We start from the raw sequence: 25,527 nt of genomic DNA, 5'->3' as shown, positions 1-25,527 counted from the left end.
TCCCTGTCTATTATACCAGGAAAACAGTATCACAAAATGTGTTAATGAACATGAAATGGTAGGATACTCAGTTAAATGCTAAGGATGACCTTGTGTATATACAACTGGTTTTATTTTTTTAAAATACTAAGTTTTATTCACAGTTGTGGTTGCTGTTGCTATTTCAACAGCGTCTGTTACAACACTGTACTTGAAACAGGACAAACAGAGTAAGAGAAAGGCCTGGCTTTCAAAAGAAATGGCATAGATAAAAGGAAAAGATCAGCAAAAACCTTTCATATTTGATCTGCTACCGAAGTAGCTCTTGTAGCAGCAAAATGCTCAGTTGAGCTAATAAACAGAAAGCCTGTTGTATGTCTAGGAACTGAATCTGGATCTCTGGAACTTTAGTTTGGTGCCTTTTTTTGTTGGAATATTATTTCTTGTGTTAAATTCTTTTGTATCAAAGCAACTTGGAAAACGTCCGTTTAAGCAAGAATACTTGTTTTCCTGCAGACATCTCAGGAGATGGATGGTTACAACATTAAGCACAGCAAAACAGGCTACAGTTCCAGCCTTTTAACTCTGGGAAGGTCCAGCTGGCTCATTCTGTGTAGGAAAACTTCTGTGTCCAGATTTGAATCTAGAAATTAATGACATTTGATGAGAGAAGCAAATGAATTTGGGATTTTTTGGTTATTTTTGAAACTTCTGCATTGCAGAGTAAAATTGTGTGGCATATATTTCTTTAGGATCATTTCAGTGTGATTTCATGGAGTTTTGGTAATTGCACCCAACAGGTATTCTGACCTGAAATAGCTGCTGAATTTGTTGTTGGGAGAGACACAGAAACATTTAGAGCAGAGGGGAGAGAATAGAAGTTGATATTATGATTATAAGGCACATAATGTGCTTGAAAAATTACATAAATGGATTATAAAAACCTTATTCCTTAGTGGCTGGCTACTACTAAGGATCACAACACATTTATTTCCTGGCTTTAGTTAGTGGAGTGAAAAATATCAAAATTTGTAGCTTGCTGTGAACAGGTATGTTCTCGGTTTTGAACTTCAGCTCTGACACTGGGACCACCTTTGCCTAAATCCTTTGCAAACTGTTTGTCTTGCTTTCATTTCTAGAAAGTAGAGATAAATATTTATTTTTATGCATGAAATTGTTAATTCTTTTCAATGTACTGAAGATGAATTCCTTCCATAAGGAATTTCATACAGTTTGGTTATAAAATGTTTGAAGTGTGTGCAAGAAAATTATGATATAATGATGGTATTAATATGCATGTAATGTGTCTGCTGTGCTTAAGCAGGGTACTAAAATGGTACACGAGGAACTGCTGTGCTGCTTCTCTGGGAAAACCTTATTTGGATAAAGTGGTACAGATATCAGCTTCCTTTATCTTCATTATGATGGTGAAGCTCATGTCCCAGCATAAACTGTTGCATTTTGGTTTAAGCAGAAGTTCAAACAGCTGATCTCATCCTTTTGAAGTGCATCTAAAATTAATGTTTGTCCTTTTCTTAATTCTCTTCTAAAATATGCAGCTGTGTAGAATAAGTAGATAGGACTATAAATGCCTCATATCAGGGTTTCACCTGTAAATCTGCAACACTGGAAAACTGATCGGACACTTGAAGCCCTAGGATTCCCATAAAATATGTTCTCACTAGATGAGAGAAAGACTGAATTCTCAACCCAAATTAAATGCCTTTTTTTTTTAATGCTTATTATTTTTTGAAGTAACTGTGGGTGTGCTTTAGGATAGTTTCACTGCAGCTCTGGTTCAGTCTTGCTGATAAATCCTCTAAATGTAACACTCAGTTTTGTAAAAAAAAAAATAAATTTGTATTATCAATATTTTTTCGTTCACATGGCAAAGTAAAGCTAACCTTTTAATGGTTTTTACCTCTGCTTTGTCAAGATGTGTAGGAGACATGTTTGTCTAGTGTGTGTGATAACTCTCACCTTACCTCTTGCTCTTGTGTTAAATGAACTTTCACATGTTAATAACACAAGTAAACCATGCCTTAAAACAGATTTGAGATGTAAGAAAGGGAAGGTATCTACCTGTGGATTTATTCTGGTACTGCTGATGGCTTCTAAAAAAGGAATTTAAATAATTTGGAAAACTTTTAATCAATTATACCATTAAATCAGTATTACATGTGTTTTGGTTCAAACCTCAGAGTGGCCTCCATGGTAAGTCACATGTTTGAACTTAAATAAATCACTGATACTGGAAATGCAGAAAACATGCTTGTACCAATTATTTAAAGTTCTATAGTTTCCGAGTAATGTGAGAAAGTCAGGGACAGCAATACTTTTGCTATTTTTCTTAGAACTAAACTACAAAGCATTTTGTTCTGCAAGATATGGCAAATACCAAAGTAAGGTGATAGGTCACTTGGTGATATATAATAGGAAGGAATGCAGAATGCATACTTCAGAAATATCAGCTTAGGCTAAAATCACTTTAGGCAGTTTAATCTGACTGTGATTTGAACCTGAACGTTTTGTGATTCACCTACTTAACTTCCTTTTCTTTTACAGCTGGAACAAATACAGGAGTTAACCTGACTTTTATGTCCTATTCAGTTTGAAGTGTGGACATTGTAAAACATAAAAGTCTATTAATCCTTGTTTGCTTGTACATTTTATTTCAGCTGTTTTGTGCATTTGCTTAGCTGGCCTTTTTTTGTCTGACTTGTAGGTCTTTGAAGAAGAGCACCATATCTTGTACTTGGACCATGGTGGAGTTATTGTGGCTATCAAAGACACCTCTATCCCTCTGAAAATACTCAAGTAATCCTACAGTCAATTAGAGTAGAGCTATTGTGTATTCAAGACCTCAGGCAAAGTTCAGAGTTAAAGATAAGCATTTTAACATGATCATGTATGAAAAACAGGTGGAGTCAGCTTAATTTAACAGTCATTAAGCCAATAAAATGCAGTTGGATGTTTTCTTAAAGATTATTTCATGATGCTGAAGGTAGCATGGCATAATGCATTAATCATATGAAAATTTTACTTGCATCAGTGTAGGGGTTTTTTGCTTAAAAGGCTATTCTGGAACTGTGCAGTACAAGCCATGTTCAGCATGATTGTTATTTTGTACTGTTTGACACCAGCAGTGCATGTCAATGATGCTCAACCTGTGATGCATATGTGGCTTAGGTATGCAGTCAGGATAATTCATTGGTACTGTAATAGATCTCTGTCCTCTCTGAGGGCCACAGTGAAACTGGAAAATAGCCCTGAGTAGCTCTGGCAAGAGCAATATAATGTAGACTTTGAAAATCAAGAGGCAAAGTTATGTGGGCTTATGTGCCATGTGATATGATCTGCCAGAAACACAGTTTTTAGTGTGCAAAGATCCTGTCATACAGTGGTAATGCAGCAAGTGGCCTTCTCAGCTTGTTTGGCTGAGAAGGAAAGGTTTGCTGCAAAGCATTTTGTTATAAAATATCAGGTTTTAGACTGCATGATGGTGCAGCAAAATATGATAACCTTATATAATGGCATGCAGAACTGTGATTTTCAGCATAAAAAACTGTAACAGATCTTTATCACTTGTGACTAGGGTTTTTTTTTGCAGAATTGTATACAGTAATAGGAACTAGGCTCTGTACCTGGTTAGCAGGTACAGACTTTGATTCCTAAATTTTGGATGCACAGAATATGTGAAATATGTTTTGTGGATTCATCAGCATCTTCTGCAAAGTTTTAAGTGGCTGGTAGCAGACAGGAAGGGCCATCATCATCTCGATGCCTGCAGTTACTGCATCTCCCACATGTTTTAGCAGTTGGGATCTTTTGCCTCTCATGTTTCACTGACCTCTGCTTAACAGGTCTCTAGTCAGAGACTACTAGAAAGAATGAAGTGTAAATTAACTTGCTTTTGAATCCATAAGGTAGGAAGATAGTTTGTTGACAGAGCTCAGTTTTTGTCTCCCTTAGAAGTTTTATTGTTGTGGCAAATTTATCATACATCCTCTCATAAAGATGTGAACTGTTGGATATGATGCTGAAAAAAGATCATTAATATGATACACCCTCTAGGCATATTGTATTTTTGTGATCAAAAATCCTAGGCTTTACTAGTGAGGTTTGTTTTTTTTAATAAGTGAATTCTGCTTTTTGTAGTAATAGTTGGAAATGAAAACCATTTCTGCTTTTTTACAGGTTCAGCATAGATGAAGGCCAGACTTGGAGCACACATAATTTTACCAGCACTTCAGTCTTTGTAGATGGATTACTTAGTGAACCTGGAGATGAGACACTGGTCATGACGTAAGGTTTTGGTTTCATCTCTGCTCTCAGGGCTCTCTCTGCTTATGTACTTGAGCATACTTTCAGTTTTGCATGTTTGATATAGTCCTTGAGTCAGTGGCTTTTGCTTCTTGCAGTCACAGAGACTCTTACACTGATGTCCAAACCACCCTGGTACGTAACCTGACTTAGAAATTATCTGAGTGCAGTATTTCAGATTGAGAAAAGGATTGTGTTCATTTGCATTAAGTTCATTTCAATCTTGCAAAGATACCACCAGGAAGAGTGGAATTATAAGACTGCAATACAAATCTTAAAAATGTAGGGGGGGGGGAATATTTCCTCCATTTTTTTCCCTACAGATTTTCAGTCAGACATCAAAAATGTTAAATATCTATTGTCTTCACAGTGTAAGCAACTATATTGTTGTCCTAGTAACTAGCATTGCAGTACTTTGTGTAACCAAGCACTGTGCTAACAAATGCTTGTTTTTGTTCTGTGCAGTGACTGAGGCAGATGCTGTGAACAGAGTTAAAAATAGCCAAATTCTGCAGCTCAGGCCCCTGTTTATCTGTCTTTTTCCAAAGGGCCAGGGACATCTGGATCTGAGCTACAGGCTTTGCTCCATCTCCACGATAAATGCCAATATTTTAGAAGTGTCTTAGAGTAAGAAACACCTGCCCAGTTAGGGAGAAAGGCACATGCTGGCTGCAGCCAGAAAGGCGAATGCACTCAGAGATGTGCTGGTTGTTGTACATGCTCCTATCATAGCAGTTTGTGTGATCCTTTATCCTTGAGCTCAGTGTGTTCATGACAAACTTATTCTCCTAGGAATTACAGATAGAGCTGCCTTTGACCACTAGCATTTTCCCCAGGGAAAAATAAATTAAAAGCCTGGTGTGGACTTGTGTAAAGGATCCTCTGCAAAACAGAAATCCTACCCAAAGTACTTAAAAGCATTGTGCCGACTTCGTAATTCCTTACTGCACAGAGGTGAATTTGGTCTCTTAGTTATTTCTTTCTTTCTCCACTGCCTCATTTATCCTCCATTATACATCTATGACCTGAGAAGAACAGTATTATGCCACCATCTTCCCCCTCTCTGAAACACAGGTTTATTTATGGTGTAATATATGCCACATGAAGACACTTATGCCTCTGAATAAGGTATTTCCATTCACTTCAGTAAAAGCAGAGGGATCAAAAGCTTATGCTAAACTGTGCTTACTGGCAGATAAAACGATGTGTGATGACTATATGTATGCTCTGGGTTGTTTTTTTTCTTATTAAGTATCATTATAACAGTGATTTGGTGAAGATGTGTTTAAATACTGGCTGAATGGGCTAAAGAGCTCTTGTAAAACATGATGCCTTTTTAAAATCAAATCTGAAATATATAAAACTGTAGCTAGTTTTGGTACATGAAGCCAGACTGACAAAAAAGCATCATATGACATATATTTCTAAAGGCAGAACAAGAGTCTGACTCCAGCATCACAATGCCAGGCTTGTAGGATCTTACTTTTTAGGTAGTTCTACAGAATATGGAGGACATCAAACACTTAATATTACAGACTGGCCCTGAAAATACTTGCAACCTTCCTACCAGAATTTAAAGATAATGAGAAGAATAAACCTGCAGTGTGTGTTGTATTGATGCTGTTCTATCAGCTTCCTTGTCTCTACTTCTGCTTTTGATCGTGGCTTTACCTTAAGGGTGATGTTGTCAGCCCAGTGGTGCTCAGTCTGACTTTATGTCAAGACCTTTTGTCGTTCTGTCTGGCTCAGTTCATTTTCTCTGAAAACTTATTCTTGCACTAAGTTGTTATGCTTGAGTTGATCTACAGTGATTTGCTGGTTTTGAGTAATGTCATCCCCTGATACACATTCCCTGGAAAAAAACAAGAATCAACTATGCCATATTTTCCTTTATGTTAGATAAAAATTTCTTCTGAGTAGAACATGGTAAGATGAACCTGTGTATGGTAATGGAAATAAATTAGTAGTGTCTTTCACCTTGAGGAATCCCCAAATCCATTACTAAGGACCTAGTCTGACATTTTTCAATAGTATGGGAATTTGATTTTCTCTCTTTAGTATGAAGTTTTTTTGAATAAAGACTTTGAATAAAGAGCCCAATGTCAAAATGTGCGTAAATTAGGAGAGAGAGCATAATTCTGAATTGGGAAGGTAATAACTGGAAAAATCTGCAGCAAAATTGAGGAACAGACAGTATTTTATTTAAAGCTTCTAGAATAAACTCACAAAGGAGTCAAAGAATATTTTTCTTCTACAGAAAATGACTGTTACAATAGGATAAAGTCCTAGTTCCATTGAAGTCAACTTAGGGATTTCCTTCAAGGTTTTTAATTTGTATTAAAAGAAAAAACAAACAAACAAACATGAAAAGATTATCTGGGAAAGATATTAAGGGACATGTTAACACTATCTGTAAGAGAGATTTCTCATCCTCCAGCATAGTGTCTGGAATACTGACCTGACTTGGAAGTGACTTGCATTTAAATTCCAGTTCTGTCCTAACTTATCCAAAGTCACAGAATCATAGAATCACAGAATGCTTTGGGTTGGAAGGGACCTTCAAGATGCCCTATGCCCCTGCCATGGGCAGGGACACCTTTCACTAGACCAAGTTGCTCAGAGCCCCATCCAACCAGGCCTTCAACACTTCCAGGGATGGGGTATCCACAGACTCTCTGGGCAACCTGTTCCAGTATCTCACCTTGCTCCCAGTAAAGAGTTTCTTCCTAGTATCCAATCTCAGCCTACTCTCCTTCATCTTAAGGCCATTCCCCCTTGTTCTATCACTACACCCCTTTGTGAAAAGTCCCCCTCCAGCTCTCTTGTAGGTCCCCTTCAGGTACAGGAAAGTATCCCTGGAGCGTTCTCTTCTCCAGGCTGAACAACTCTTTCAGTGGGTCTTCGTAGGGCAGGTGCTCCAGCCTTGTTGAACTTAATAAACTCTACACAGGCTGTCCTCTCAAGCCTGTCAAGGTCCCTCTGGATGGCATCCCTTCTCACCACACAGTTTAGTGTCACTGGCAAACTTGCTGGGGATGCACTCGATCCCACTGTCCGTGTCACCAGCCAATATGTTAAACAGCACCAGTCCCAGTACTGACCCCTGAGGAATGTCACTCATCACTCTGTTCCATTCTAAAATGAAGTGGTCTGTTAAGCTTTACTGAAGAGACAGGAGAATGTGAACCTGGTTGCCTCAAGTTTTCATTTTGGAAAGTTTTGTGTTTTCTCCAAAACAGAGAAGAAAACCAAATGTGGACTTGTCAAAAGTTTTCATAAAACTGACTTGTCATCTGCCAGTCAACATGAATCTAAATCATTCATCCAAATCCCCTGCGGTATTCAAAACATGTACACACAAATGCCAAGGAAAATATATTTTATTCCATTGTGCTCTGCAAAAGACCTAGTTAAGATTTTTAGGAGTTTCAAGTGGTAAAGTATTCAAAAACTTTAGGAAACTCATTCTGTATAAAAATCAAATTCTAAAGAGACCTAGTTAGGAGTTTTAGGAAAGATAAGTAATAAAGTATTCATACAGTTTAGGAAACTTGATCTGGGTGAAAATCATCTTCTAAATGAAGAGCTCAAATCTGCTATTTATTTTAACTTAAATAAATAAGTAGTCTTTGCTAAGAAATTTTCTCAACTAATTGATATATTTTTATCAAAATAGTGCATGGTCTAGTAGGTTTTATTTTGTGCTAAATTCTGTAAGAATGAAAGTTACTGCAACCCAGTTTTATACTTAATAACACTGGATTGAGTAACTACCTAACAGCACAATAGGAGGAACTTTCGTATGTCTGAAATACTGATGTTCCTCTTCAGAGGAATTAGGTAATGTAATAAAAGTTTCAAGCCTGTTAAAATTGCTTCTAAATCACATTTCAGCTTCAGAGAGCGTTTCCCAAACCAGGTTATTTAGGTTGCAGTGTAAACCCAGTAGGCACAATAACCATGGTACTGCAGTCCATGGCCCCTTTTAAAAGGCCAGTAAGAGGTTACATAAAAGTACTAGTTTTCTTTATGTCAGGTAGAATAAAAATCTTCCTCATGGGTAATTGTATTTTTTCCAGATGGGTATTTTTTTTTCTAATGTCTCACAGAGTAGCAACTTAGGATGCTGCTGGGAACTTTATGACATCTCTGAACTGGAGAACCCCTGCATGCACAGTTTTCTGTCTTGAAAGTCCATTGTTGCATTCCTTTTGTGTTCGTAGGCGATAATGGAAAAAAGAAGATAGTCTAGTTTAAAATTACTCATAACCAGGTGGATATTAACAGGTGTTAGATATTAGGGAGAGCCATCTGGATTTTTGCAGCTGTTGATTCTGCTGGGAATGTCAACCTAACCTTTAACAACATAAATAACAGTCAACATTATATATAGTTTGTGGGGCTTATTGTGCCACTCATGGCTGCACACTACCTTTCCTGTTGTCTTTGAGTATCTTACTAGGTGGAGATTCTTCTCTGTGTTGTGAATTCTTCACTACTGACTTTCTCATACTGCAGCACTTAATAGAAGATTGATAAATGGTAGATAAGGCCTCATTAATTAAGAGAATAGCTGTTTTCCCAAGGCAAATTCTAGCTTTTCTTTGAAGCTAATTAATCTCTTGCTCTGTTACTCTTCTTTCTGCGTGAGAAGGAATGTATGTCTGTCAATAGATGGAGGAAACATGGTGAAAAAAGCATTCAAAAAATAAACTTGTTCCTCTACTCCGATCTAATCTAGGTATCAGCTCGTGAAGTATACAGGTGCCTGTTTAGTAGCAATCTAATGCTTTTGCTGTCATCTCTGTGGACACAGATGTCAGCAGAGAAAGGCAGTGCATTGTAGTGTCACTGCCTTGGAGCCAAGACCTGTCTCTCCCTCCGCTCAAAAGAAGTTGAGTGGGTGAAGTTTTGCGTTTTTTAACTTCTTTCCTAAAGTTTCATAATATACTCAGAAGCATGATGCTTTCAGTGTCACTCTAAAGCCCACATTTAGAACATTTTTAGGGCAGACCTGGTAATGTATTTGAATAAGAGGAGCTGAAAGGTTTGGAATCCATGTTCTGTAAGAATGTTATCACTTTATCCTTATTTAAAGGAGAGGAGAAGGACAGGAAATGGGTGACAGGTGACTTTTTCATTCAGAATAGAGTCTTTGTGTCATTTTAAGCCCCTGTTGCTGAATGCCTGAAGCTTTGGTACTCTAACTTCACTTCCATTTTACTTTCTATTTCAAATAAATGGACATTGGAAACTTAGCCAACAAATACTTTTTTAAAGCATTTTACTTCATTTTGGCTGGGGCCTGGAACTCTATTTTGCTGTAATTTGCTCTCAAAATGAAGGAGCCACAATTTAGGTGACTATAGGCTATTAACTCTAGCTCTATTAGGTGAAGTCTGAATGAAGAATTTCCAGTTGTGATAAAAGAGACCTGATTTTTAAACACGTGAGTAGGTGGAAAAAGTATTATCTAAAGGATTAATTATACATTTTTGTAAGTATCAGATTAATTTGATCTTTAAATAAGATGACAGCAGGGAGCTGAATGATGCAAAGCTGTGCTCTACAGTGTCATATGTTTCTCTTTAATCAATTTTGTTCACTGTCTACTTTGTATTTACTTCTGCATAAAGCATCAGGCTAGGCATTAAATCTGCAATTTCTTCCAAACAGCTTATATGTTAAAAGGTTGTTCTTGGACAGGAACTTACCAAATGCATTGGAAAGAAATTTTGGAGGCAATTCATAAAGATTATGGAATCCAAAGCTTCTGGACAAAGTGGGAACACCCTCATCCTACTCCTCCCTAACACTTCTCAGAACCTAAGCATTCATTTCCGTTCTTTTTTCCCAAATGATCTGAAACCAAGATGTTTTGGCATTAAAGAATGAATGGCAATTACTAGTGTTTGGAAGCAGGAAGCAATGAAAAAAACCCATATTTTGGTTCAATTTCAACTAAATTGTTTCCTCCCCTCATTTTTCATTTTGTCAGCCAAAAAAATACAAAACAAAAAAACAAACCAAAAACTACAGCCCAACCAAATAATCCTATGCATTAAGTATATGCATGTGTTTGTATTTTAGGGCATTTAAATCATGAATGTCTCAGTATAGTTGCACATGATTGTTGTGTATACAAGTATTCTTTATGTGTAGTTGCTTTATGTAGGCAGGTGTCTACTTTTGCACATGGAAGCATTCATCATTTCTGTAACTGCAATTTAGGAAGGCCACTGAAACATGACCTCTGTTATGTTCTTTTGGGGAATTAGAAAAATATGCTGAATTATAATCTTGATGTGTAACAGACTGCACAGACTGTAGCTTGAATCTTACATTACTTTCACCCATTTTACTGGTATGAGCCCTTTGACTTATTTAGGTTTTTGTTGATTTTACAATGATGTAAAGGAAGCAAAGAACTGTTGGAGGGAAAGTGTGCCTATAAAGATTAACCTGTTGTTTTGTTTGTTGTTTTTTTTTTTAAATAGTAGTCTTTGAATACTGTTGTAGTACATAGCCATGGCTAACTTTCTCTGTCTCCTCTGAGAATCTTTCATTAATAATGTTACTTCTGTGAGTTAAGGAGAACACTACCTGTTGGCAGTGACTACACTAAGGTACATCCTTCCATGCCACGACCTCATCATTTTACTCCCTCAGCTAGGTAATTTCTGCACAGATTTTGGCATGTGTCTTGCTGTAGGCAAGGCACTGTAATAGTATTAACTACAACAGGCAGAACAAAAAGAAGATTGTCACATTTATTTGCTTTTTCAGTGATATTGTCATCATTTGTAGTAAAGGTCTAAGTGAAGCAAAGGACTCAGCTCTTTGAGCTCACCATAAATTGACAAGAGACTTCTAACACACTAATCCTTTTATGTAGAAGACAACTGAGAAAGTTGCTGCTGTTTTAATGTAAAAAATGGCCTCTGATATCTAGTGAACTGCAAGGTAGACTGCGTATATAATCTGAAATTGCAATTGTATTATAAAAATTATCAGGGAGGTCTGACAGTTTAAAAAATATTTTAACAATACAGTAAGTTCACTGATAACTGTTTCCTACTAATATGATTTACTGCAGAAAAAGAAGCCTCATGTGGAGAACAAGATATAAATACCATTTTTTAGCAAAGCTCTGTGACTGCTCCCATTTAAAAGAATAGGAGACAGAAACAGTTGCTAAAATAATTAACTACCATCTCTTGAGAGTGTGGTTTCCTTTCCACGCTTGGTCACATACTCACTGTTAGATATTGAGGTTTAGATCCATAAAGAATTTCAGGTACATGCTTGGATATCTTTGCACAGGTTCTGTGCAGAGGAATTTAGACATTTTATCCAAGACAGAGCCATTGAGATTGCCCATATCACCTGTATGTGGGGTCCTCAACTGACCCTGCTTCAAGTCTTAGGTTTTATTGTCAGCAGCTGTATACATTTGAAGGCTCTCCCAAAAAAATCGAAAGATCCTGATCCATCCCTAACTGGCATGTCAAGTTATCAGAGTGTGTCAACAGGGCAGTACAGGACTATGCAGACACTCTGCTACCTTGACAGCGTCCTGTGAACATCACAGTTGATGGCAGTCATATAGAGGAGAGAAAAAGCCAATGCAGCGCTTGGGAGAATAAAGCAGTGAGTCAAGAGTGAAAGAGGCTTCTGATTTCAAACAAAAGTAGCTGTGCATCACAACAGTTGTCATCAGTAGTCTTCAGTATGACTTCAGTATGACTGCAAAATTTGCACAATTTTAGTTGCTACAATAAACACCTGAATAAATTCTGCATGTGATGTCTTTGTGACCTTGGTGGGAAAATACTGCAGGATCACTCCCACCACTCTAAGGTCTTTGAGTGTTCTCAGGTTTTCATGAATAAAATTTGTAGGTTCAGCTGTGCCGCTCTGAGGATCCAGACAAAAGGCTGCTCAAAGCTTTTTTCTTTGTCTGGAGACAATGTGGCAAAAAGCTCAAAGGTAAACCACCATAATACTACAAAAGTTGGCTCAAGGTGTGTCAATGCATATGGGTTGAGATCCATGATATGTAGCTAATCCATCTGCTCTGGCAAAGACTGTTTTGATGTTATGAAAAGCTAAGTACAAAATCTGGAAGAACACAGCAGAAAAGTTAAAGAGGAAGGCAAAAATCTATGTCCCTGTCATCCAAGATGAGCAGTGTGTTGTCGAACTCAGGCTCATTTCTCCTGCAAGAAGTCATAGAAGCTGAATGTTTACCTGATAAGTTTTTGGGGGTATCCAGCATCAGCACCCTCATAGCTGCAGTTGACTTTGCAGGTGACACTGACAGCAGGTGACACAGCTATTACTGCTCATCTGAACCCAGAGTATCTATTGCATAGATACTCTTGTCTGTTGAATAGAAATGTGCATTTTCTGGAAAAGATTATCATTGCATATAATTTCTGTTAAATTAGCTTCCCCCTGATTATGAGCTTTATCAGGAACAGAAATAACCAGCAATCCTCTAGCAAATAGTTTAAATGAGTTAGCTTAAAATCTGCATTAAACTGTCTTATCTATCAAATGATGCAATCAAATTAAAAAATTATGGGCTCATAAATGAACTAGGAACAAATGTACAAAGTTGTTATGGCAACTGAAACACTGAAGTTAAAATTATGGATCCCAAATTCTTGCAAATAAAAGTAAATTAATTTCAAAGGTAATTGGAATTCCTTCCAGAAATTATTTATCACAGCATCATCCTTTATAGTTTCAACAGAATTGATTTGATGGCTTTCTAATGTAATACAATTAATCAAGAGGAAGGTTTTAGTAGCTTATGAATTACTATGATCTTGATATATAACTTCTAGTCATCAGTTACACTTGCTGAGCTGTTCCAGTTTTTTCCATTCATATGATTTTATTTGTCATATATATTTTGCACCTGAGCAATTAGATTGTGATTGCTGTTATGTATTGCTTTATTGTAGTTCATATTTTTGTCTAATCCATCGAATCCTACTTAATGCATGCCTTTGTTACTTTGAAAAAATGCTTCTTTCTTTATTATAGTGATATTTGGCAATACATTTAAATGCACTCATCCAATGTGTCTGCAAAGCTCTGTAAACTATAGAGCAACATGTGCTACTGCAGTACAGCATTAATAATCATTAAGCTTTTTTTTCAAACAGTTTGCTAAACTGGATATATATAAAGCACTGGATTCCTTAGGAAATTTACCCTATGAATTACAAAGTGGTATGACTGTGTTTTTATTGGGGTTTGTGACTGTAGTGGGACACTCTCTTGAATCTATGGGATTTTGCTTGCAGCGGTGCAGTTACTGTGCTCTGTCAAAACCTGGTTTTTAGTCTGTAGAATCAAAACAGCCATAATAGAAATTACGTTTTTTGTTAGTTTGGGGTTTTTTTGCAAGAGGCTGGACCAACAGGTAGTAAAAGTTATTTCTATCTTCTTCTAAAAATCCACAGAGAAGGTTACAGTTTACCCCTTGAAACTGTGCCTTTGCTGTATGCACATATAGTTTGTATATAGCTTCCATATTACTCTGGTAAAATTTGCATAATTTCTAGAATAATTTCTGTACATTTTCTATCATTGTAGGATATTTAACTGGGCAATATTTTTCCAATTTATCTAATGTCTATCTCTAATCCTGATGGTATCTAAATTCTCACTCTGGTGAGGAGGAATAAACAACTCCAATATCTTGTATCATTACCTCTGCAGAATTCTAGAATCATAAAATTGTTGAGGTTTGAAGGGACCTCAGGAGGTCTTCTGGTCCAACCCCTTTGCTCACCCAGAGCCAACCACATAGAACTGTTTCCAGATGGCTTTTGAATATCTCCAAGGATGGGGACTCCACAACCTCTGTGGATGCCTGTGCCAGTGCTTGATCACCCTCACAGTAAAAATGTTGTTTCCTGTTGTTCAGAGAAAACTTCCTGTGTTGCAGTTTTGAGGCTGTTGCCTCTGGTCCCATCACTGGGCACCAGTGAAGAGAATCTTGCTCTGTTGTTTTTGCACCCTCCTTTCAGGTTTTGGTAGACATCCCTGAGCCTTCTCTTCTTCCGGCTGAACAGTCACACTTCTCTCAACCTCTCCTCACAGGAGAGATGCTCCAGCCCCTTCATCACCTTCACAGCTTTTTGTTGGACTCCCTCCAGTCTTTCCATCTCTCTCTTGTTCTGGGGAGCACAGCACTGGACCCAGTACTCACATGTAGCCTCACCAGTACTGAGGAGAAGGAATTAGGGAATTGTGCAGCTGTATGTTTTAAGTTTATTTATCCTTGTACTTCCTCTTTCTTGCCCTTCCTCCAGGTCTCTTTGAAGACAGCTTTTCACTCTATAACAAGAATGTGAAAGCATTTTGTTGTACTTCTCAGTTTTATCTTTTCCAGAGAAAAACCCCAATTCCCACAATCTTTCTTCATTGGTTATATTTTCTAAGCAGTCCCTCTTCAAATTAATTTTTATGGGGTATGTAAATACGCATAAAATATCCAAAGTTAGACATGATATTCTTCCAGAGGCTCCACTTTTGCCAAGTTTATAAAAATAATTACCTCCATGTCTTCTGTTTTCTAGTTCTGAATACAACCTAGAATTAGTCTTTCTTATTTTACATCAACAATGCATTTTTAGTTTAATTTCCCAGAATTTCCTAAGTCTTTTATTCAATATTTGAAAGTTATTTTCCATCTTGGTTTTGCACCTTTGTTGTGAGTTTGGTTTTTTTTTTTTTCCCAGAAGTGCTTTTTACATTTGGTTTTGGAGTATTTCATCATATGGATTTCTGAACATTGCTTCAATCAGTCAACGTCCACTCCCTTCCTTCTGTGTTATCTGCAAAATTTTTTGTGTTTCTTATTTGATCATGAGTGTTAATGAAAATACTGACTCTGGACCCATCATATCTTTGTGATACATATCTCAAAATATTCCCTGTTTGATAACTACCTTTTGAAAATGGATTCTTCTAATTGGATATGCACTCCCATTCCTCCTCACGGTGATTTTATCTGCACTGATGTTTTCTTTTCTACATTGAGACAATGTCAGCTAGAAATGTATAACAGTTTTAACAAAGGTCAGAATATGCTAGATTGTCTCCTTTCCTTTATCTGTTAAGCCAGTTACCCTGTAAAAGGAGGAAATTACATTAGTTTGACATTGTTTGGTTTTGACAAATCCGTGGTAGCTGTTTGTTATCATTTTAATTATCTCTAAGGTGCTTAGAAGTAGATAGCTCAATAATTTGTTTGGTATCTTTGTGGATATCAAAATTAATGCTGTAACTCTCTGATCTTCATTTTGCTGTTTCATATCTATGTTTATATATACACATACACACACAGAGTGTGTGTGTGTGTGTGTCTGTGTGTCTGTATTTATACATAGGGTCAACATGTTTCCCTTGCCATAGTCATTTGGAATCACCCTCATGACATTTCAAATATAGTTAATAATAGTTCAGAGATTGTTTTATGCTTTCAGGATAATTTCATTATTCTATTCTGCCTTGAACTTAAACCACCATCTCCTTTCTCCTCCTTTCCTGACTAATCTGTCTGAGATAGCTAACATGAATGAAGAAAATTTCATTTCTACTTTCCTTGAGGCAGGAGTGAAGCTTTAACAGGACTTGGCTCCCTGCACTTGAACGTATTAGTTGATAAATGGGTTAATAAAAGAAATGCAATAAATTTGTACAGTTTTGTGGTGTCTAGAGAAGCATTCAGTGAGGTAGGTATTGCACCTACCACTGAGGTAGGTAGGTGTTGCATAAGCACATGGTGAAGTCTGCCTTGTGGTAGTACCTTGTATGGAGAAACAAAGATTTTAAAAAAGAGTTACAGGTATTTAACATGCAAAAGACACTTCATGTCTGTCAGCAAACCCAGTCATATTGAAACAGGCGTTGTGGAAAAAGCATGAGACCACCTAAGTAGTCACTTTATTGAGTATGTAACTACCAATGAATAAGATTATATGGTGACAGCAGCTCTCAGGATCCAGCTGAACCAGAAAAAGGAACCAAATCCTTAGGTCTCAAGGAGAGAAGTGGGACCACACACCTATGTGCACATACAATCAGTGGACTGAGCCACATTTTTTAATTTTTGTGTGTTGCTTCTACTTCTGAGCCATGGGTGCATTTAGAAGGAAAGAAATTAGATGATCCAATTCCTTTAATCTCAGAGCCTTACAAGAAAAGAGTAAGTCATACAAACTAGATGCATATGTTTCTGTTTAATTAAGTGCACTGCTGATGGCGTGGTTTCCTATGCGTGTGGCTTGTTAGGTCGTTACAATGTGAGCAGTGGGCAATAATGTATTGATATCTACATCTCTCTGCTAAGGATGAGAAGCAAAGACACCAGAAAGGAAGGGGAGAAATCACTGTACATCTTTAGTCTCTGTGAACTACTTTTCAGCCTCATTGGTAGACTTCGGAGCTCTATGTCTATTTACCAGGACAAATGCTCAGTGTGATGATGTTGCCTCTGTGCTGTAGAGAATTGACCATTCACTCACTTCTGGTCTACCCTAGTTCCACTTTGAACCTGGTATTCAGGACAAGAGAAATGTCTGTGCGCAGCAGAATGCTTTTAACAAAACTTTACCAATCCTGCTGTGTCTGGATTTGGACAAAACTGAGGGCAAAACAAAAGGAATGAATTAGTTTGGAGAATGCTACTAAAGCTTGGAATATGAACTCTGTGCAGTATGAACTGCATAGGAATTGTTGGCTTCAGAATCAACCTTAAATTCTTTGGCAAGTAAGTCACATAAGCCTGATACAAACCACAAATACATTTTACTTTTGCCCAAATAGAGTCTTTATCCTTTCTAATTTGTTTCTGGATGTCATACATACCCATTTTGTTTTGGAAATAAAGATTCTGATTTAGAAAATGTTGGCTGCTTTGAAAATGCAGCTTGGTTTTTAAAGCAATCAGTTGTTGGTTTGGTTGTTGGTTTTTTTTCCCATACAAAAACTGTACAGTTTATGGCTGGTTTTTGCTATACAAGAGACTATCTGAAATGAACAGGGGACTGAGTTCTTCAGTACAATATGTAGATGCAGTGTATTCATTAGAAATTGGTACAATTTCATTATGCTGCTATGAGTTTAAACAATAGCCAATTGCTATCTAAAAACTGTAGAAATTAACAAAAAAACCCCACAACAAAACAAACTGAAGAAATTATACTATAATCTCAAGGAGTGAGTGACAGAGCTGGAAATTGAACCTGGTGATCCTGGTTCTGCTTCCTGTTGAAATCTGAGAGGTGTCTGTTCATATAGCAAGATAATAGACAAAAATATTGTGTTCCAAATTAGAAAAGGTTATTTCCAATTAAATTTCTGGATAGTTTGCTAGGAAAAAAAAATCTCTAATATATGAGATATATTTTTTCTTTGTAAAGTTTCATGTGCAATTGACAAATGTTTCCTAACTAGACTCCTTATACATAAAGAGGAATAAAAGTAGAAGAAAAATTAAGCTGGGACCTTTTAGCACAGAACTATGACTGTGGAAAAGAAAAGATAGGACTTAAATTTTGAATCTCAGATGTATGGTATTTCTTTGCAGTAAGAGCTAACTTTTGATCTTTTTGTTCAGAGTCTTTGGACATATTAGCTACCGTTCGGACTGGGAACTGGTGAAGGTGGACTTCAGACCATCCTTCCCCAGGGAGTGCACTGATGATGACTATGAATCTTGGGAGCTCACAAATCTGCAGGTATTCATGGTCTTATGTTAACTGACAAAACTTTTCCGTAGCTTTCAGATTTATATAGAACTGTGTGCTAGGAAAATGTTTCCAAGTTGAATTTGGATGCCACATCCTCAGCTTAGTCTCCTTATGTTGATATTTGCTGATTTCACAATAGTTTAAAATGAGAGAGGATTTTGTGTTCATTTTGGTTGTGTGATCTGTTTCCTAGTAAAGGTGGAAGTATATCTGGTGGGTTGCCATAATAATAGGTGGTCCTGCTAGATTGGGAAGCATATACCATAAACTGAAGTGTGCAATATTGATTGAAACAATTTCAACATGCAGTCATGTGTTCTGCCAACTTCCTGACCACATACCGTATGCATATATAATTGCCATAAGTAAAGTCCATTCCAGAAGTAATTTAGGATCTCAGTGGACCAATCATGTAACGGAGTCCAGTTGTTTTGGGCAATATCATTTCTGCAGTAATGCATTAAGGCTGTGCTAATCCTGGTGCTCTGACCAAATCCAATTTTGGGAAACTAAATTCTCTCTACAGTGATTGAAGAGACAAATCTGAGGGTTTTTTTTAATTAAATGGAATATGTCATATTTATTAATAATTCTTCTGATTCTTAGGTTTTACTTCTTCCAGTACATTTGTTCTTTTGCTCTCTGCAGGGTTAGTTTATTTTTTGCATATGACTCTGTGTTACTCCAGCTCTACAGCTCCCATTTGCTAGTTCTTGTGCCTAATTTTACACTTCTTGTTTGGGACTGCTGTGTGTTTACTAAGAATGTTATGCAGATCTGAGCCTAAAGAGTAATGGTATTTTGGGATATTGGCATTGAAATGTCTTTCAGAAATTAGGAACTACTAAAATGACTTTGACAGAGTACTTGCAGCTGTCCAACTACCAGTGGAATGTGTAAAGATAACCTTCATTCTACCTGTGTCCACATGCTTGGTACTCCAGGTTGACTGCCAATGTGAGACATGGTGATTTAGAGAGAACTTCAGCTATGTGCAGCCACACTGAATATTTAAATGGCCAGTTAGAGCTTTGTGCCTAGATTGTGCACAAATGAAAGATGGGTTAGATCACTCTTGAGTTTTCATGTACATCTTCAGATTTTTGCCCTGGAAATACAGCCTATGGTACAACTTTGTAATGACCTGTTAGCAGACAGCAGTGAATATGAGAGCTATCTATACCTATATTTTTGAACATGAGAGAGTTCTTGGTGGGAAGATCAGCCTTTCTTGGGACAACATAAGGTCACAGCCGTGCGGTAGGTTATGGTGCAGTAAGTCCAGTGCTTTGATATCCAGGGTGATCGTTGCATCATGGGCCAGCAGAGGAGCTTTCGAAAGAGGAAGATTTCATCATGGTGCATTAAGGGGAGAAGTTTCACATCAGCTCTTACATCCAAAGTTTGTGAATGTGTGAACTCTGATTTCTTATGGTGAGTCTGTCTGTGGACCTTTTGATTTATTGCTAGTAAATTGTTACTTAGCATTTGAGATGGGTTTATTTTACTCCTTTTTCTCCTCTTCCCACATAGCCATAAATAAATAAATGGGCAAACTGTTTTTTTAATAACAAGTTTCTTTTGCATTTGTTTAAAAATATTGCAAATGTTCAAGTATTTGTTTCACCTGACTGAACAAGTCTGGATGTTTTTCTCTATTAATTAAGGCTTGAAAAATGACCATTGACTTCATTTAAAAGGCAAGCAAACCCTTTCTATTTGCAAATGAAAAAAAAAAAAAGCAAGGAAATGTTTGGTCTGAGTGGTAAAGGAAATCTTTAAAAAATGTAAGGTACCAAGAGAGTTAATTTTGCAGAACTGACAGAGTAATTACAACCAGTTTTTCCCCTAAGTGTAAACAACTCCCATTGAACTTAAAGCAGAACTGGCTTCATGAATTTGTATGTTCATCTGGTAGAATAACACTACAAAAATTTACTTACTCTTAAAAATGTGGTCTCGTCCACCCCAAATTAGACTGCTGAGTGAAGCGGGGATAGTAACACACTTGATGTTGATGTTTTTCAGTGATTATGGGTTTGAGCGCTCTGCACTTCTGAAGTCGGAGTCTAACAAATGCTTTGCTGACTTTTGGTTTAACCCAGAAGCACCTCCTGAAGACTGTGTGCTGGGGCAGGCGTACACCAGCAGCACTGGGTAAGCTGGTTTTGCATTCAGCTGGCTTGATGAGGCTTCCAAACAGGGGAAGAATATTCCAACCAGCAGCCTCAAAGTGGTTTGAAATTAATTCACATTTCAATACCTAAGGGGAGCCCACAAGAGAGCGAGAGAGGGACTTTTTACAAGAGCATGTATTGATACATCAAGGGGGAATGGCCTTCAGATGAAGCAGGATAGGTTGAGATTAGATATTAGGAAGAAATTCTTTACCGGGAGGGTAGTGAGACACTGAACAATTTGTGCAGTTGTTCCCTGGAAATGTTGAAGTCCTGGTTGGATGGGGCTTTGAGCAACTTGGTTTAATGGAATATCTTCCTTGTTCTGGTTGGAAAGTTGAAACTAGAAGATCTTGAAGGTCCCTTCCAACCCAAACCAGTCTGTGATTCTATGAAATGTAAATGAGGCAGACAGTAAAAACTGGGAAATGCAAAAGCTGTGACGTACTTAGAGCATGTGCAAAAGCTTCCTACAGATAAAGGAAAGAGAATTGTTACTTTGTGTGTTCCCAGTGGTTCAAAAACTAGTCTGTTCAAGAAGAGGGGGAGCTGTCTTGTTTGCAGCATTTTAATTTATTTTTTTTTTTCTAGTAACATTCTGTAGCCATTTTTACACTTCTGACTATGGAATGTCCATTCAAAACCTTTTGTTCTAGCTCATTGCTCAGGCCCAGAGCAATTTTCAGTTTGGATCTAATAAATTACTCAGAGGACCTGGTAACATCTCACAGAATTTCCCAGTCTCTCACTTTCATAAGGGTAAGGAGTTCTGCGAAGAATAAATTCTTTTCCTGACCATATGGGACACTCAGAATCAAAGGAAAGCTTTAGTAACTGTAAACAATACCACACAGAATACACGCTACAATGTAGTCTGACGTCTGTGCTGAGAATAACTTGCAGCTGGCATCTATTCTGGCTTATCATAACACCATCTCAGTCAGTTGTAGAGATGAGAACCAAATGATGAAATGTCCAATCTGGCAATAGAATCAGAGACACTGTGTATATTTGCCTTACTGAGGAAAATGATGCCTTTTGGGTTGCGGCTGACAGCTGTGATATACTGAGTGGGAATTCAGAGGAGTGATATATGACTCTGATTGTAAAGGACTTTAAAAATCGCATACCTGTGGAAAACTGATCTGTAAATAATTACTGTACACACCCAAGTATTTCATTATTAGCTCTTTAAAAGTGTTACTCCTTTCAATTTTTTATACTGTTATGTTAAACAAATGTTGCAAGTCTTTTAAGAAATGTGTTGATTTTAGAGCAGCAGTTAAGCAATTAGTTCTGGGTTAAAGCAGAAGCTGCTTGGTCTAATTTCTTCCTGATCTTTGGGGTTTGAACCAAGACCTCTAGAGCACTGAGGACTGTTGAATGCTAGGAAAGGGGATGGCAAGGAGGACAGAAGACTGTCTGTCTCCTGGAGGGCTAGTCAGGCACATTTCTAAGTTTGAAAAGACAGACTGTTCTAATGCATTTAAGTGAAATCCTCATGATGCTCCACACCACCCTTCTTCAATGGGTTTTTCTTAGTAAAGGCAATGTCCCCAATCCAAGTACTTGCACTGTGAGTTGCTTTTGATCATCTGCAATCTTTTCTGTTTGTGTACCTAAGGAAAATGCGTGAGCCACAATCACACTTGCATTTGGTGTCTCTGATGGCATTCTTTTGCTTACCTCCAGTTCACTGTGTTCACTGCTTACTGTTTTTGCAGGTACAGGAAAGTTGTTTCTAATGTGTGTGAAGGTGGAGTAGACCTGCAGCAGAATGTAGCACAGCATATGTGTCCATTGATTGCTCCCAGGGGACTTCAGATCAGCATCAGAGAAGAAAGCCTGGCTGTTAGGCCCGGGGAAGACATCACCTTCATTGTCAGACAAGAGCAGGTAGTAATAAACATTGGCTCCATGAAAGTTTAATTGCTACTTTTAGGGTTTATTTCACTCCTACCTACTTTGCTGCTGAATGAAGATTAATTTGTGCTTGAGACAAAGATTAATGGCTTTCTAAATATTGAAACTTCTGTTTTCAAGTGAATCAGACAAGACAGTAAACTCAGTGAATCTCCAGGTTCTGCCCACAGAACAGGATTTGTCTCCTCAGCAGCAAAGGCAATAGCTTCTTGGAAAATCAAAGCAACTGGATTACCAAAGCCTTCTTGGACTGAAAATCTCAACTGCAGTATCAGAGAAGCACAGAAATGCAGAGAACATTTAATATTCGGGTTTAAGTGTTTTTGAGAATCTGCCTTTCAGAAAGGAATGAGGCAAAGCTTTACAGAAATCAGCAAATAGCACAGCATAAGAATATTTATTCTATATTAATTGTGTTGCCAAAGATATGGGTTTTTTTCTGTTTATTGAGAGAGACAATGCTCTAGGGCCTTGACCAACTTTTGGATTAATTTTTTGCCATGGGTATGTTACCTCATGCTTGTTTTTTAGCATTAGGCTATAACTGCTGTACTCAGGTTACCAGAGTATTTGTACATCCTGGCTAACCCCACGGATTTACAAGAACTTGAAGAAAATTCGCACATTTTGGCAAACCTGTGCGATATAAATTGAGCACTTGGGATTTATTTCTGTAATGGAATCAAGAAAGTTACGTGCAGAACACTGGGCTGCTTAATGCTTCTCAGGCTCTGCATCCCAATGCGTGCAGTGCCCCAGCAGTTTGTGTGGCAAGTTCTGCTGCCTTCTCTTTCTAGAATTTGTTTGGAAATGTTTATTGTAGGCCCAGGGCATTTGGTTGCAATTTGGACTCAAATGATTTTGATTGGCAGTTTAACTTTTTTCCTGCTGAAGCCTTCATGAATCTCTGTGGCAATATGAAAACCATTTAAAATTATTCAAAAATCTTCAGAAGTGAGGGATCTTGAAGAGAATCTCATACTGTGTTTTCTAAAGAAGTCTTTGCTCTGTACATCAAAGAGGAAGGCAGATTTAGAAGAAATGTAGCAGTTTGGTGCCCTCTATGGCTAAGAATAATATTTAAACTCAAATGTCCTGAGCGTTTCTTAGGATTTAATCTGTGTGACAAAATCCAATGAGAATTCATAACAATTACTGAGTTTAGGAAACAGATCTACTACAATAAACCAAAACATACCACTTTTTCTAATGAACAGACTTAATTTACTAGTTTCTGGGAATGCAGGAATGCCAGACATCAGGGAGTAAAGAAAGCATGCTTCCGGTATGCTTGGGCAGTTTTCAAGTGTTCTTAGAAATCATAGCAATAATGATGATGATGATAATTTTTTTCCATATTCTATTGGCTGACTATATGAATAAATAATGTCATGACCATCTCCTATTTTTCATGGAAGCCCCAACTTCTTAAAGATTTAACTGATTTATGTGACTCTTTTGTTTTCTCTCTACTGCTGTCATTGTTTATTGGTCAGGGAAATAGAAGTGTCTTGTTTTAAACACAGCATTCTCATCTTTACACTAGGGAAACTATTTAGAATAATACAGTAAGAGAAGCTTGCATCTGTTGGCTTTCAACACTGGTTTCTGTCTCACCTGAAAAAAATAGGCATATGTACTTGTTAGCATAAGAAAGAGGGAACAAGAACTCTTTGCAAGCTAATGTCATCTAAAGAGATTCCACTTACACTGCTGGCAAGAACGTATCTCTTCTGCTTTAAACTGTAATAACATATTATCTCTTTTGCTAAATTCTACTATTCTGTTGTCAAAAGAAAGAAAATATTCGTCACAGTGAAGAGGCTTTTAAGGTCCTTTATGTGTCTTGAAATATGGTGCTTAGGTATTTGATAATCCTACAGGTTCCTTATTATGGATATTCTTTTACATTGTAAGCAATGATGTTCTTTCATCTGGTAAAACATGGAAGAAAATCAACCACACTGCCAAATAATAGAAGGAGGAAAAAATAATATATTTCCCTTCCTTCTGTAGTGCCAGGGAACATAAGTTCTAGGCATGGTAACTCCTTTGATTTTCAAAGAATCATAGAATCATAGACTGCCAGGTTGGAAGGGACCTCAGTGATCATCTGGTCCAACCTGTCTTGGCAAAAGCACAACCTAGACAAGATGGCCTGTACCTGTGCTGCTGAATCTTAAAAGTGTCCAACTGTGGGGGATCCACCAGGTTTTAATGTCCAGCTGCATTAAGACAGGAGTGATGGTTTCTGTACCATACAACTTGATTAGTGTTCTGAGGTGTCTAATTCCAAGCTGGCACCTTACTGAGGAAATTTGGTGTTATCTCTACTAATGCACACAGCATCTGTTGCACTAACATCATTGCCATGGGTGTAGTGGTTTCACTGCAGCTATTGCAATTGAGTCAAAATATCTGGCAGGGGCTGAAAGTGCTACTGTGATTCAGTAAAGGGTTATAAACATGTGTCCTGTCTGTTTTGGTTCTGACCGTTTAAGATGTTTTTGATATATTTTCCTTTTAGGGTGATATATTGAGTACCAAATACCAGGTAGATCTTGGAGATGGCTTTAAGGCGATATATGTGAACCTTACGATGACTGGAGAACCCATCCGTCACCGCTATGAGAATCCTGGGATTTACCGTGTGTCAGTGAAGGCTGAGAATGTGGCTGGGCACGATGAGGCTGTGGTGTTCGTCCAAGTCAACTGTAAATCATCTTTTGCTTTTTTTTACTTTTACTACTGTGTAAAAACCTCATGGCAGCTGTGAAGTAGTAAAGAAAATTACCAGGCACAATTAGGAAAAGGCATATTTTTTCAGCACCCTCATGCAGCTTTGCAGTGTTGTATGTTTTTAATACAGAGGCTTTTAAACCTAATGTAATAGGATGTCAGAAAGAGTTTTATTCCAATTTGGTAGAAGGATGGTTTATTAATCTTTTAAATAACAAGTATGCCTCAGTTCAAATCTCAGGTTTGATCCGTCTTCCTGATTCAAGACCCTGTTGGCAGCCTTAGCAGCTAAAATTTAACACTATATCTTTTTAAAGCTTCTAGGTGTAGTGTAAAGCAAGTGAACAGATATGTTGAAAAAAACATGAGCTTTTCTATGATTTTGAAAACTAGTAAAAATCTCAGTGTTTCTGAATCTATATTTTAGTTAGTTAATTCTCACAGAGTTTTAAATTTTACTTGGATATAACTTTGTGTTGGCAGGCTGTATTACTTGTCTTAGACTTCTCTCCCACTTCTTAATTAAGACCTAAAATACCCAATCAATCAGATATAAAATAAAGAATAGCCTGGCACAGGGAATATCATGCACCATTGCAAGCTTAATGTGA

The 25,527-nt window shown here is 37.4% G+C and overlaps 1 protein-coding gene across 6 annotated transcripts in view; it reads left to right on the top strand.

Moving 5' to 3' along the window:
• The window catches only part of SORCS2 (sortilin related VPS10 domain containing receptor 2), a 545,954-nt gene that overhangs the window by 484,004 nt on the left and 36,423 nt on the right, over positions 1-25,527 (top strand). For all 6 annotated transcript variants that reach the window (XM_050337677.1, XM_050337682.1, XM_050337681.1 and 3 more), the window contains exons 13-19: positions 2,705-2,796; positions 4,177-4,284; positions 17,945-18,065; positions 19,378-19,511; positions 20,106-20,234; positions 21,979-22,150; positions 24,705-24,891. In XM_050337677.1, the coding sequence (XP_050193634.1) occupies positions 2,705-2,796; positions 4,177-4,284; positions 17,945-18,065; positions 19,378-19,511; positions 20,106-20,234; positions 21,979-22,150; positions 24,705-24,891 (943 nt within the window). The remainder of the gene's footprint in view (positions 1-2,704; positions 2,797-4,176; positions 4,285-17,944; positions 18,066-19,377; positions 19,512-20,105; positions 20,235-21,978; positions 22,151-24,704; positions 24,892-25,527) is intronic.

Source organism: Myiozetetes cayanensis, unplaced genomic scaffold (genome assembly GCF_022539395.1).
Source record: "Myiozetetes cayanensis isolate MyiCay16 unplaced genomic scaffold, myiCay2020 scf7, whole genome shotgun sequence".
Lineage (NCBI taxonomy): Eukaryota > Metazoa > Chordata > Aves > Passeriformes > Tyrannidae > Myiozetetes > Myiozetetes cayanensis.
This window is presented reverse-complemented; position numbering and strand designations above follow the sequence as displayed.